The 14,180-nt window shown below is 41.6% G+C and overlaps 2 protein-coding genes across 2 annotated transcripts in view; one reads left to right on the forward strand and one right to left on the reverse strand.

The window, feature by feature from the left end:
- dclre1a (DNA cross-link repair 1A (PSO2 homolog, S. cerevisiae)) overlaps positions 1 to 7,493 on the reverse strand; it is a 55,018-nt gene extending 47,525 nt beyond the window's left edge. The window contains exon 1 of the mRNA XM_073027794.1: positions 6,950 to 7,493. Coding sequence (XP_072883895.1) covers positions 6,950 to 7,466 — 517 coding nt within the window. The 5' untranslated portion in view covers positions 7,467 to 7,493. The remainder of the gene's footprint in view (positions 1 to 6,949) is intronic.
- A 183-nt stretch (positions 7,494 to 7,676) lies between these two features.
- The window catches only part of nhlrc2 (NHL repeat containing 2), an 86,059-nt gene continuing 79,555 nt past the window's right edge, over positions 7,677 to 14,180 (forward strand). Inside the window, exon 1 of the mRNA XM_073027795.1 lies at positions 7,677 to 7,833. Within this exon, the coding sequence (XP_072883896.1) occupies positions 7,686 to 7,833 (148 nt within the window). The 5' untranslated portion in view covers positions 7,677 to 7,685. The remainder of the gene's footprint in view (positions 7,834 to 14,180) is intronic.

Here is a 14,180-nt window from a genome sequence, read left to right on the forward strand (position 1 = left end):
AAGCTTCCCAATCATCTAATTTCACATTGAATTGAACCAACCCGCAAATTAACCTGGAATAATAGAGATTGATTCCAGGAATGAAAGGGTTACCGTATGAAGAACACCTGGCAGCTCTTGGGCTGTATTCCCTGGAGTTCAGGAGACTGAGGGGGAATCTCATAGAAACATTCCAAATGTTAAAAGACCTGAACAGATTAGATATGACAAAGTTATTTCCCATGTTAGGGGAGTCCAGGACAAGAGGGCACAACTTCAGGATTGAAGGGCGTCCATTTGCAACAGAGATGCGGCGAAATTACTTTAGTCAGAGTGTGGTAAATCTGTGGAATTTGTTGTCATGAGCGGCTGGGGAGGCCAAGTCATTGGGTGCATTTAAGGCAGAGATAGATAGGTTCTTGATTAGTCAGGGCATCAAAGGGTATGAGGAGAAGGCAGGGGAGTGGGGATGACTGGATGAACTGGATCAGCCTATGATTGAATGATGGAGCAGACTCGATGGGCCAAATGGCCTACTTCTGCTCCCATATCCTATGGTCTTATTATATGCTCTCTTTTTGGCTTTTATGTTGGTTTTGACTTCTCTTGTTAGTCATGGTTGTGTCATATTGCCTTTAGAATACTTCTTCCTCTTTGGGATGTATATGTCCTGCGCCTTCCGAATTGCTTCCAGAAATTCCAGCCATTGTTGCTCTGCTGTCATCCATACCAGTGTTCTTTTCCAATGAATTTTGGCCAGCTCCTCTCTCATGCCTCTGTAATTCCCTTTACTCCACTTTAATACTGATACATCTGACTATAATATTCTCTATATTAATACATTGTTTGACACATCCCTGAAACTTGATACAGAGTTCAGGATATGTCTGTGTTGCTATTACTATTCTGGCTATTTGCATATCCAAAGAATAGACCTCTGCAAGTAACAAATGTGGTATAATTTGAGTGTTTGGTAAAAACAGAACATGCTGGAAACACTTAACACATCAGACAACATTTGTGGAAAAATAAGAGGAATTAATACTGTATATCAGATTGAAGACTCTGTCAGAACTGGCAAAGAGATGATCACAAAATATAGACAGAAAATCTATCAATACACATTGTTTTGCTTTGAGATACTTTAAATTTCGACATGGAGAAAGGGACACAATGATATCTATTTCCCTAATGTTGTAACTTACAATATTTTCTTTATAAGCCTGGAGAAAACTTTTATCTTATTCTCCTGCAGCTTTGCCAAGTCATCCAAGAATCAGCCTGCCAATTACGCTAATATATTTGAACTTAAGTTTTAATCTTCACTAAATTTGAATGAATTTTTATTGCTTGTAACTTCATGCTTAATCCTGCTATGTAATAGCAAATTTCTTACTGAAACCATAGCTCATAAAATGTGTCAGATTAATTCATTCCTTGAGTAGGCATGGCAATAAGTTACCAGTAATATTCATGTGAAAATAATGCATGTTTTCAACCAATGGGAATACTCTGGATTCTTATCAATCAGATGGAACTTGTAAAAACACTACAAATGGTACAACTGCAGATCTTGAACATCTTTTCACAGCTTGAGAATAGATGAAATTGGTTAGATATATTTGATGGAAGAATCATGAATCCTTTCCTATCTTTATTTGGTAATGACTATTAAGGACTGCCCAAATTAGAAAGAAATGTTTTTAGAAAATATTAAGGACTATTTAAAGGGGAGAATTGAAAATTGTAAGGAACACATACTGGAGGATTACTGGGGAAGTGTTTTTTTTTTGCAATATAATAACATGAGAATTTCATCCTTCTTAATACACCCTCCCAGTTATCAGTTAAACAGGCATGGAATATGATGCAAAACTAGTAAATACAAAAACTCTCCATAGCTCTGACACTTTACCTTGAAAGACATCAGCTGTGCTCTGAACCTTTCAAAAGAATGCTTTAAGTAGGGACAGGGAGTATCTACATTTTTTTGTGAGTGGGTTGAAAATTCTACCGTATAAAGTAACATCTGTCAAATTTTTAATTCCAACTGCACTCTATCCTCATGGCAACTCATAAGTGTATTCTATCAATTGTAAACTTAACATACAAATGCAGCATTAATAAGTCAACAGGTCAAAGTAAAGTTGACTTAGTGTTGTAAATTAGAGCTTCATAATCAGGCTGGGTGGAATACTTTAGAATTGGAAAAATGCATAAAGTGATTTTTTTCAAATTTTAGTACCAAGCAGCTTCTCGGCTTGATTGCGTCCCTTTTATTTTCCTACTCCAGAACCACTGGAGCACAAATATACATTAAGAATGCCAAAACAACTCAAAGTTACAGCAAAAAGTTTTGAGATTATATTGCTGATGCTTATTGAGTTCTGAGAAAAATGGACAAAAAGTGCTTCTCTTTCCATGAGTCATTTCTGCCTTGGTTCAGAGCTGCCTCTTGCACTTACTTCATAGGCATATTCATATTTGTGGCATATTATCCCTCTCAACCCCATTCTCCTACCTTCTCCCATAACTGTTGATACCATGACTAATCAAGAATCTATCAAACTCAGCTTTAAATAACCAGTGATTTGGCATTCACACCAATCTTTGGCAATGAATTCCACAGATTCACCACCAATTGGCTAAATAAATTCTTCCTCATCTCTGTTCTAAATTGACATCCCTCTATTCTGAGGCTATGTCCTCTGGTCCTAGACTTCCCCACTATAGGAAACATCCTCTCCACATTCACTCTATCTATGTCTTTTAATATTTGATAGGTTTCAATGAGATCCCCCTTCATTCTCCTAAACTCAAGAGAGTACAGGCCCAGAGTTATCAAATGCTCTTCATACGTAAACTTTTTCATTCCAGGATTCATTCTCGTGAATCACCTCTGGACCCCATCCAATACCAGCACATCTTAGATAAGGAACCCACAACTGCTCACAATATTCCAAGTGTGGTCTGACCAAAGCCTTATAAAGCATCAGCATTACATGCTTGCTTTAAGTTCCTAGTCCTCTCAAAATGAAAGCTAAACATTGCATTTGCCATCCTTACCATTGACCCACCTCCGAGTTAACCTCCTTTAGAGAATCCTGCACAAGGTCTCTCATGTACCTCTGATTTTTGAAATTTTTGCCTGTTTAGAAAACAGTCTACACCTTTATTCCTTCTACCAAAGTGTATTACCCTACATTATTCCATCTGCCAATTCTTTGCCCATTCTCCCAATCTAAGTCCTTCTGCAAACTCCCTGCTTCCTCAACACCACATGCCCTCCACCTATCTTTGTACCATCTGCAAACTTGACTACAAAGCCATCATATAAAGCAGTGACATATAACGTAAAAGGAATTGGTCCCAACACCGACCCTTGCAGAACAGCACCAACCACCGGCAGCCAACCAGATAAGGCTCCCTTTATTTCCTCTCTTTGCCTCCTGCCAGTCAGTCAATCTTCCTGTAATGCCATTGAATCTTCTTAAGCAGCCTAAGGTATGGCAGCTTGTCAAAGGCCCTCTGAAAATCCAAGTACATAACATCCACTGACTCTCCTTTATCTATCTTGCCTGTATTTCCTCAAAGAATTTGAACAGATTTGTCAGGCAAAATTTCCCCTTAAGGAAACCATGCAGATTTTGGCCTATTTTATCATGTGTGTCCAAGTACCTTGAAACCTCATCCTTAATAATGGGCTCCAACGTTTTCCCAACCACTGGTCAGGTTAACAGGCATATAATTTCTTTCTTTCTGCCTCCCTTCCTTCGTAAAGTGGAGTGACATTTGCAATTTTCCAGTTGTTTGGAACCATTCCAGAATGCAGTGACTGGATGGATTACTACTAATGCTTACACAATCACTTCAGCTCCCTCTTCCAAAACCCTGGGATGCAGTCCATCTGATCCAGGTGACTTAGCTACCTTCAGACCTTTCAGCTTCCCGAGCACCATCTCCTTAGTAACAGCAACTACACTTAATTCTGCCCCAACAGTCAAATTTCGTGCAAATTGCTAGTGTCTCTCACAGTGAAGACTGATGCAAAATACTTATTAAGTTTGTCTGCCATTTCTTTGTCTCTTATTACTACCTCTCCAGCATAAGACAAAGGAGCAGAATTAGGCCATGCAGTCCATCAAGTCCAGTCTTACATTCCATTATGGCGGATCCTGTATCCCACTCAAACCCATGCACCTGCCTTCTCGCTATTACATTTGATGCCCTGACCTCAGGAAACCATCAACTTTTGCTTTAAATATATCGAATATCCATTTAGGAATTGGATAGCAGAGGGGAAGAAGCTGTTCCTGAACCACTGAGTGTGTGCCTTCAGGCTTCTGTACCTCCTACCTGATGGTAACAGTGAGAAAAGTGCATTCCCTGGGTGCTGGGGATCCTTAATAATAGACACTGCCTTTCTTAGACACTATTTCTTGAATATGTCCTGGGTACTTTGTAGGCTAGTACCTAAGATGGAGCTGACCCTGTACGTCCTGTCTATCACCTCCTCACTTTCCCTAACAAGCCAAAAGTCACGGAGCTACAGCTCTAGTTCCTTAACATTTTCTCTAAAGAGCTGCATCCCAATGCACCTGGTGCAGACGTGGCCATCGGAGAGGCTGGTTGTCTCCCGGAAATCCCACATTTGACAACCAGAGCAGAACACTGGCCCCTATTCTCGCCAGAGTTAAATAAGAAAAAGAAATAAGAAATAAGGAATGAACTTACCTACTTACCTTGCTTCTGTCTGCTTTCACCAATGTCCTGTTGAGCCAAAGCCTTACCAGTCTGACGAAGACCACTCTGAGAACAACTGCACTCACGCTGACAACTCCTCTTTTATGGAGCCTGGGTTTTTAAGGCTCTTCGCCAAACTTGTGCAGCAACACTTCTACTACGTCTGCGCTATACTCCAATCAAAGACTCCTGTTGAAAAACTTCCTACTTTTTAAAGCTCTTCGACAGACTTGCACGGGGACACCTCTACTGCGCCTGTGCCGTACTCTAAATCAAAGACTCCCATTGGAAAATCTTTCTAGTTTTTAAAAGGTCTTCACCGGACTTGCACGGGAACACTTCCACAGCATCTGCGCTGTACTCCAATCAAAGACTCCCATTGGAAAAAATTCCTGTTTTTTAAAACTCTTCATCAAACTTGTGTGTCGGAATGCTTCTACTGCAATGCGTCATATTCCATCATTTTCCAGTGGTTCAATATCCACTCTCAACTTTTTTTTTACTCTTTATTTTGCTGGGAAAACTTTTGTATTCTCTCTTATATTATTGCCCACCTTATCATCAAAGTTTATCTTTTTCTCTCCTTATAGTCTTTATAGTTCTAACATGATAGAACTCTATTATATTCTGATCACTGCCTCCTAAGGGTTCCTTTACATGCTGAGTTCCTCCAGCAATTTTTTGTATGTTGCTTTTATATTTGCCTTCTGTTGATTTTTAAAAGCTTCCTAATCCTCTACCCACTATTTCTTCTATATCATATGCCTTCTCTTTTTGCTTTATGCTGCCTTTGATTTCCCTTGTTAGCCATGGTTGTGTCATCCTCTCTTTAGAATACTTTTTGTTTGGGATGTATCTATCTTGGCCCTTCCAAGTTGCCTCCAGAAACTCCAGCCACTGCTGTTCTGCTGTCATCCCTGCTACTGTCCCCTTCTAATCAACCTTGGCCAGCTCCTCGCCCATGCCTGTTTCTCCACTGTAATACTGATGCATCAGCTTCTTCCTCTCAAACTACAGGGTGAATCTTAACATAATAAGATCAATGGCTCTCAAGGGTTCCTTTATCTTAAGCTCGCTAATCAATTCTGGTTTATTACACAACACCCAATCCAGAATTGCCTTTTTCCTAGTGGCCTCAACCACAAGCATGATTTTAATTCTCAACATTTAACTTTAAGGAAAAGTACACAAGAGCCAGGCTTCCCAACATGATCTTAACTATTGGTGCTGGGGTCAGGTCAAGTGCATATTCTGTTTTTTTTTTAAAAAAAAGAAAATATTTGGTTTGACTTCAGACTAGGCCAGGCCAAATTGGCTTGGATTAATACAGAGCTTAGAGAATGGAGGGCTATGGGTAAGCCTAGGTCGTTCTAAGATAAAGACATGTTTGGCACAGCTTTGTGGGCTGAAGGGCCTGTATTGTGCTGTAGGTTTCCTATGTTTCTATGATATTTTATCTGGGTCAAGATAATATCCTCTGTCTTTATTCAGCAGAACCTGGATAATACACAGGCATTAACTAATAAATGGCAAGTCATGTGGTTGCATAGAGGTAACAGGTAGCGATAATTTCCAACAAGGAGATGGCTGAGTGCTTCCCCTTGAATTTAGTGTTATTACCATTTTCCCTTACAAACAAGAGGTTGCAATTCACAAGAAACTCAATTGGACCAGCTGCATAAATACTGAGATTATAAGAGCATATCAGTATTCTAGGGCAATAACTTAACTTTCTCCCCCCCCCCCCCCCCACCCCAGCAAACACATGTCTACTCTTCAGCTAAGAGCATGACAGGGTTGAATGCTCTCTGCTTTTCTGGATGACTGCAGCAAGTCACCACAACCCATTACCTGCCTGCTTATGAGGTGCCTCATTCAAGCCATAAACATACATTCCATCCGTTACTGTACATATCTACAGAATGCACTGCAGTATGTTTCTTCAACAGCACCCCAGTGCGCAATACAAGATCTCTTTTGCCTTGAAGGGCTTCAGCTACAAGGGAACCACGAACATCCATATTTCCTTCCAAGTCACACACCAGCTATATTTGCTCTAAACTTCAAAGTGGAACTGGAGCCACAAAAAATCTTGAGGAACTCAGCAGGTCTGTCAGTGGGAGGAACTGAACTGTTGACATTTTGGTCGAAATCCTGCACCAGGAACAATGTTAAAAATCACTCGTGATTCCTTAAAAACCTGCACTCTTTTTTAAAATCACCTTACCATTGTCCGTGCAACCTGGTGTATCCAAACATTCTGCAACGTGCCACCGAGGCGTTTCTATCATCAGCAGAGAGAAGGGCATTTGACAGATTGGGCAATGGCCAGAATGCACCGGTTTGGTGTTTGTCAGGATACACTTTCCACCGGGCGCATTGCTGCTTTCAGTCTGCTTAAGTGGGGTAGAAGGATCAGCAGGCCGTGACAGTGGGCCGGGAGTGGCTGGGTGATGTACAGATGCGGCGGAGGGGCTGAGAGGTCGGGAGGAGAGCCGATCTGTGGTCCCTGACTCCCGCTCAGGCTCTGGGCACTTCGCCCCTCTCCTACTCCTGGACCGGAGCCCATCAGCGACATCTCTGCCACTTCTTCCCCGCTCGGCTTTCGACCGCTTGAGCAACTTCCCAGGTGGGGGGCTGCCAACCCCTCCGCTATTTTCAGGACGCCTGACTTTGCGAACAGATTTATAATCCCAAATGTCATCCTCTCTGCTCATGGCGCGCCCCCAGCAAGCGGCGCCCATTCAAAACACGCCAACCTCGGCCTTAAATCCGCACATTCGACACGATTTCTAGCACAAATCTACACTTATCAAAAGACACTCAAACTGTTCTGAATTATTTTCTCAAATTCCTTTCTTTTTGTAACTCATAGTTCTTTGTGTTAAATTGCATAGCTCTGATGTGAGTTTTCCAGTGGCGAATGTGAGATCAGCCGAGCAGTAATCGCTCTCGCTGTCGCCATGGCTGCCGCTTTTGCTGCTCAGGCTGAGCTGGAGTCCGCTCTGCTGACTGTAGACAGCCCGGCGGAAAAAGAGCGGCTCATCCTCCAGCACGTCAGGGAGATCGATGGCAGGGCTGCGGATTTGAGAGTCCCTGAGTTTGAAGAAGGTGAGTTTTTCCTGTCCCACAGACACTCAACGAGAAGGGAGGGAGGGAGGACTCTGGTTTCAAGCTGATTTGGAAATGAAATGGACTTCCAACAGTAATTCAAGAATCATGCAGAGACCGACAACACAAAGCACAGCAAGTAGACAATAACAAATAGACCATAAAGTCCCTGGCCGGGTTTGAGCGAGCATGCAACCGGATGCCGCCACTCTGAGGAAGTACGGAGTTGGGGCAGTGTTTGCTCTGGGACAAGTAGATGCTAGTTCTTTCGGAAGAGACGAAGTGCTGTGTTTCTATTTCCTGAGTCAGAGTAGTCCCAAGTTCTCCTCCGGTTCTTGTCTGAAATTTGATTAATTGAAATCAAATAAAAAAAGACATTGCAAGATTACTAATAGCATGTGCAGTTTTCTGCCCAGTCGAAGATAATGAAATTCTGGAATTCTGGCGAGCTAAAGTACATTCAATGCAGATTGAATTCATACAGCAATTTGAGAGAGGAAATGCATAAGTCACATGTATCAGTATCGCAATGGGAAATACAGAGGCATGAGAGAGGAGCTTTTGTCAAGGTGGATTGGAGGGGGATACTGGCAGGGATGACAACTTGACCTTTTCTCCTTAGAGCGACGGAGGATGACAGGTGACCTGATAGAGGTGTGTAAGATGAGAGGCATTGATCGTGTGGATAGTAAGAGACTTTTTCCCAGCGCTGAAATGGCTAACACGAGAGGACACAGTTTTAAGGTGCTTTAAAGTAGGTACAGAGGAGATGTCAGGGGCAAGTTTTTTTACGCGAAGAGTGATGAGTGCATGGAATGGGATGCCGGCGACGATGGTGGAGGCAGATACAATAGGGTATTTTAAGAGACTCCTGGATATTTCATGGACCTTAGAAAAATAGACGGCTATGGGTAACCCGAGATAATTTCTGAAGTAAGTACGAGTTCAGCACAGCATTGTGGGCCAAAGGGCTTGTATAATGCTGTAGGTTTTCTATCTTTCGGGATAGAGGTGGCTCAAGTTCCTGGGAATAATTCACAAGGCGCAGGATAGATATGTTTCACAGAAGAAGTTGTTCTCAAATGCCAGGGCTAGGCAACTGTGGCCAAAAAGGAAAGTTAAGGACTGCATAAAAGCCAAGGAAAGGGCATATAAAGTAGCAAAAATGAATGGGAAGCTTTTAAATTCCAACATAAGTTAACTTAAAAAGCTATAAGATGAGAAAAGATGAAATATGATGCAGATTAGCGGATAATATAAAGCAGGATACTAAAAGTTTTTCAGTTATATAAAGAGTAAAAGGTAGGTGAGAGTTGATATTGGACCATTGGAAAATGATGCTGGTGAAGTAGTAATGGGGGATAAAGAAATGGCAGATGAACTTAATAAGTACTTTGTCTCAGTCTTTACTGTGGAAGACACTAGCTGTATACCAGATTCCGTGAGTGTCAGGGAACAGGAGTGAGTGCCATTGCTATTACAAAGCAAAAACTGCTAGGCAAACTCAAAGGCTTTAAAGTGGATAAGTGACCTGGACCAGACTGACCACATCCCAGAGTCCTGAGAGAGGTTGCTGAAGAGATAATGGATGCATTGATCATGATCTTTCAAGAATCACTTGATTCTGGCTTGGCCCCAGAGGACTGGAAAATTGCAAATGTCACTCTACTCTTTAAGAAAGGAGGGAGGCAAAAGAAAGGAAATTATAGGCCAGTTAGCCTAACCTCAGTGGTTGGGAAAGTGTTGGAGTCCATTATTAAGAATGAAGTTTCAGGGTACTTGGAGACTAATGATAAAATAAATCAAAGTCAACATGGTTTCTGTAAAGGGATATCTGCTGACAAATCTGTTAGAGTTCTTTGAGGAAGTAACAAAGGGTGAACAAAGGAGAGGCAGAGAATGTCATTTACTTAGATTTTCAGAAGGCATTTGATAAGGTGCATCACATGAGGCTGCTTAACAAGATAAAATCCTGTGGTGTTACAGGAATTATACTGGCATGGATAGAGGAATGGCTGATGGACTGGAGGCAACGAGTGGGAATAAAGGGGGCCTTTTCTGCATTGGCTGCAAGTGACCAGTGGTGTTCCTCAGTGGTTAGTACTGGTACCACAACTTTTCACATTGTTTGTCAATGATTTAGATAGTAGAATTGATGGCTTTGTGGCAAAGTTTGTGGATGATAACAAAGGTAGGTGGAGGGATAGGTAGTGTTGAGGAAGCAATGCATTTGCAACAGGACTTTAACAAATTGGAAGAATGGGCACAAGAGTGGCAGATGGAATATACTGTTGGGCAATCTATGATGATGCATTTTGGTAAAAGGAACAGTAGTGCAGACTATTATCTAAATGGTGGGAAAATTCAAACGCCAGAGGTGCAGAGGGACTTGGGAGTCCTCGCAGAAGACTCCCAGAAAGTTAATTCACAGGTTGACTCTGAGGTAAAGAAGGTAAATGCAATGTTGCCATTTATTTCAAGGGGAATAGAATATAAAACAAGGAGATAATGCTGAAGCTTTATAAGACACTAGTCAGGCCGCACTTGGAGTATTGTCAACAGTTTTGGGCCCCTTATCTCAGAAAGGATGTGTTGTCATTGGAGAGCGTCCAGAGGAGGTTCACAAGGATAATAATTCCGGGAATGAAGAGGTAACATATGAGGCATTTGGCAGCTTTGGGCCTGTATTTATTGGTATTTAAAAGAATGCAGGGGGATCCCATTGGAACTTAGCAAATGTTGAAAAGACTAGATAAGGTGGATGTGGAGAGGATGTTTCCTTTGCTGGGGGTATCCAGAACTAGAGGACACAGCCTCAAAATCAAAACATGACCTTTTAGAACTGAAGAAAGGAGGAGTTTTTTGAGCCGGAAAGTTGTGAATCTGTGGAATGCTCTGCCACAGACTATGGTGGAGGCAAAATCTGTTGGTATATTTTAAATGGAAGTTGATAGATTCCTGATTGCTTGGGGCATCAAGGGATATGGTGAGAGGACAGGTGTGTGGGGTTAAATGGGATCAGTCATGATGAAATGGTGGAGCAGACTCGATGGGCCTAATGGCCTAGTTCTGCTCCGATGTCTTATAGTCTTATTCTCTGCTCAGGCATAACTTTTTGTATATTCTATGCACAATATTGAATTGATCATTAACACTGCCATGGTATTTGGAGGGTTATAGGAGGGTCATACACAGAATCTGGAGATCTGTGTTAGAAAATTACATCATTTTGGGTGGAGAGAGGAAAAACAAGAGTAACCACTAAGAATATGATGTGATGACGATTTGTGGAGGGGTGGCCATAAAAGCTGAAATGGCACCCTGAACATAAGAAGGTGGAACTTCTGTGTGTGGTTCTTATTGTGGGCCAATGTTGCTCCCTCAATATGACCATTAATTGAGTCCTTTTCCAAATGCTGTTTTGGCATCTTACTGTGCTTTTAATTTGGCATACAATTTTAAAAGTGATAAAATACTAATGCTTACTTTTCTTATCTGCCTTACTTCACAATATTTTAGACCATAACTCACAGAAGCAAAATTATGTCATTTGGCAGATCGAGTCTGTTTCCCAGTTGATCATGTCTGATTTATTATCCCGCCCTCGCTCCACCATATTTTCCTGCCTTCTTCCCGTAACTTTCAACACCCTTACAAACTCTGCTTTAAGTACACCCAATAATTCCACCCTCTATCTAAAGAAACGCCTCCTCGCTTTTAGGGACGTTCTTGTATTCTAAGATCGTGCCCTCTGGTCCCCGACTCTCCCACTATTGGAAACATCCTCTACACATCCACTTTTCAATATTTGATAGGTTTCAGTGAGATTCCCCTCTCATTCTTCTAAACTGCAGCGAGTACAGGCTCTCATACTTCAACCCTTTCATTCCTGGTATCATTCTTGTGAATCTCTCCAGTGCCAGCCCATCCTTTCTTAAATGAGGCTCCCAGAACTGCTCAGAATACTCTTTACAATATTTTAATCTATAAGGAATAACAGATCTTTGCCTTTACCGGTATATCTAGCAGATACTCCAAAATTATTGCCAGGTTTACAAAGAATGGATTTTCTGCAGTACAGGCAACTTCTGTGGAAAGGAAAGTGAGATACGGAGTAAGCATTTAATGACTTTTTTCAGAAGTCATCCCTCATTTATTAAAAACACTAAATACTTTGAAAGGGAGAATATTATCTCAGCTGTGAAGATCCCTGCTGCACCTGGTGATCTTATTATTTGTCTCTTGGAGGCCGATGTCAGTCTGTCTTTTAGAAGGGTGAACTCTCGGAAGGTGGCAGGTGCCAATCCATGGAGTATATGGTAAGGCTCTGAAAACTTGTGCCAACCAACTGGCGGGGGTAGTCAAGGACATTTTCAACCTTACTGCTACCGTCGGAAGTACTCAGCTGCTCCAAAAAAGCAAGAATTATACTAGTGCCCAAGAGTAGTGTGAGCAGCCTTAAGACTATCATCCAGTAGCACTCACATCTACGGTGATGAAATGCTTTGAGAGGTTGGTCATGGCTAGAATGAACTCCTGCCTCAGCAAGGACCTGAACCCACTGCAATTTGCCTATCGCCACAGTAGGTCTACAGCAGACACAATCTCAATGGCTCTTCACACAGCCTTAGATCACCTGGACAATACAAACACCTTTGTCAGGATGCTATTTGTTGACTGTAGCTCAGCATTTAACACCATCATTACCACAGTCCTGATCGATAAGCTGCAGAACATGGGTCTCTGTACCTCTCTCTGCAATTGGATTCTTGACTTCCTAACCAGAAGACCGCAATCTGTGCAGATTGATGATAGTATCTCCTCCCCGTGACGGTCAACACAAGTGCACCTCATGGATGTGTACTTAGCTAACTGTTCTGCTCTAGTCTATACCCATTACTGTGTGGCTAGGTATGGCTCAAATGCCATGTATAAATTTGCTGTTGGTACAACCATTGTTGGCAGATTCTCAGATGGAGATGACAGGGTGTACAGGAATGAGATATACTAGCTAGTTGAGTGGCGTCACAGCAACAAACTTGCACTCAACATCAGTAAGACCAAAGAACTGATTCTGGACTTCACAAAGGTGAGGACGAGGTAGCATGAACCAATCCTCATAGTGGGATCAGAAGTGGAGAGAATGGGTAATTTCAAGTTCCTGGGTGTCAAAATCTCTGAGGATCTAACCTCGTCCCAATATATTGATGCAGCTATTAAGAAGACAAGGTAGTAGCTATATTTTATTAGGAGTTTGAGGAGATTTGGTATGTCACCTAAAGCACTCAAACTTCTACAGATGTATTGAGAACATTCTGACAGGCTGCATCACTGTCTGGTATGGGGGGGGGGGGGGGAGGGAGCTATGGCACAGGATCGAAAGAAGCTACAGAAAGTTGTAAAATTAGTCAGCTCCATCTTGGGTACTAGCCTCCATAGTACTGAAGGGATCTTTAAGGAGCGGTGCCTCAGAAAGGTGGTATCCATTACTAAGGACCCCCATCAACCAGGGCATGCCCTCTTCTCATTGTTACTGTCAGGAAAAAGGTACAGAAGCCTTAAAGCACAAAATCAGTGATTCAGGAACAGCTACTTCCTTTGGCTTCCACCATATGTTGGTGGAAGTTTCTAAGAAATTTTCCTTTGGCTGTCAATGGAAAAAAAAATCTTAGTTTGTCTATTCTTATTACCTAATGAAGTTTCCCTTCCCTGTTACTATCCTGATAAATTTTGTTTGCACCCTCTCCTAAGTCTGAGCTCACTTGCAAAACTGGAATTGTAGGATCTGATGAAAAAGTGATGCATCAGAAAAAGAAGGGAGATTTTTGAAGGCTCCATTAATATCATTAACCTGGGTGTATTGTTGGGTGTTCTGAACCCTACCTGAAGGATAAGTAAGAGAGCATATTAGTAAACACTCTGGTTCATTCCAAGATAGTAACCAGAAAGAGGTGAATAAAATTGATGGAATTACAAACATGACAGCTTTGCTATTCCTAATGCATCAGTGGTAAAAAAAAAACTGTGGCTCACCCAGGATAGAATGTGAGGTAACCAATTTTCAACATTAAAATAGCATTGAAGGTTGAGGAGTAATACAGTGTAAGTGTTGATAACAAATAGGAGCACATATTTCAAAGTAAGGTTATTTATCAGAATACAAATGGCACCATATATAACCCTTAGATTCTTTTTCCTGTGGGCATACTCAGCAAATCTATAGAATGATAACTGTAAACTGGATCAATGAAAGAACAAGAGCACAGAAGACAATAAACTGTTGAAGTGCAACTATAAATAAATAGCAATGAATAACGAGAGCATGAAATAACAAGATAAATAGTCCT

Source organism: Hemitrygon akajei, chromosome 23 (assembly GCF_048418815.1).
Source record: "Hemitrygon akajei chromosome 23, sHemAka1.3, whole genome shotgun sequence".
In the NCBI taxonomy this organism is placed as follows: Eukaryota; Metazoa; Chordata; class Chondrichthyes; order Myliobatiformes; family Dasyatidae; genus Hemitrygon; species Hemitrygon akajei.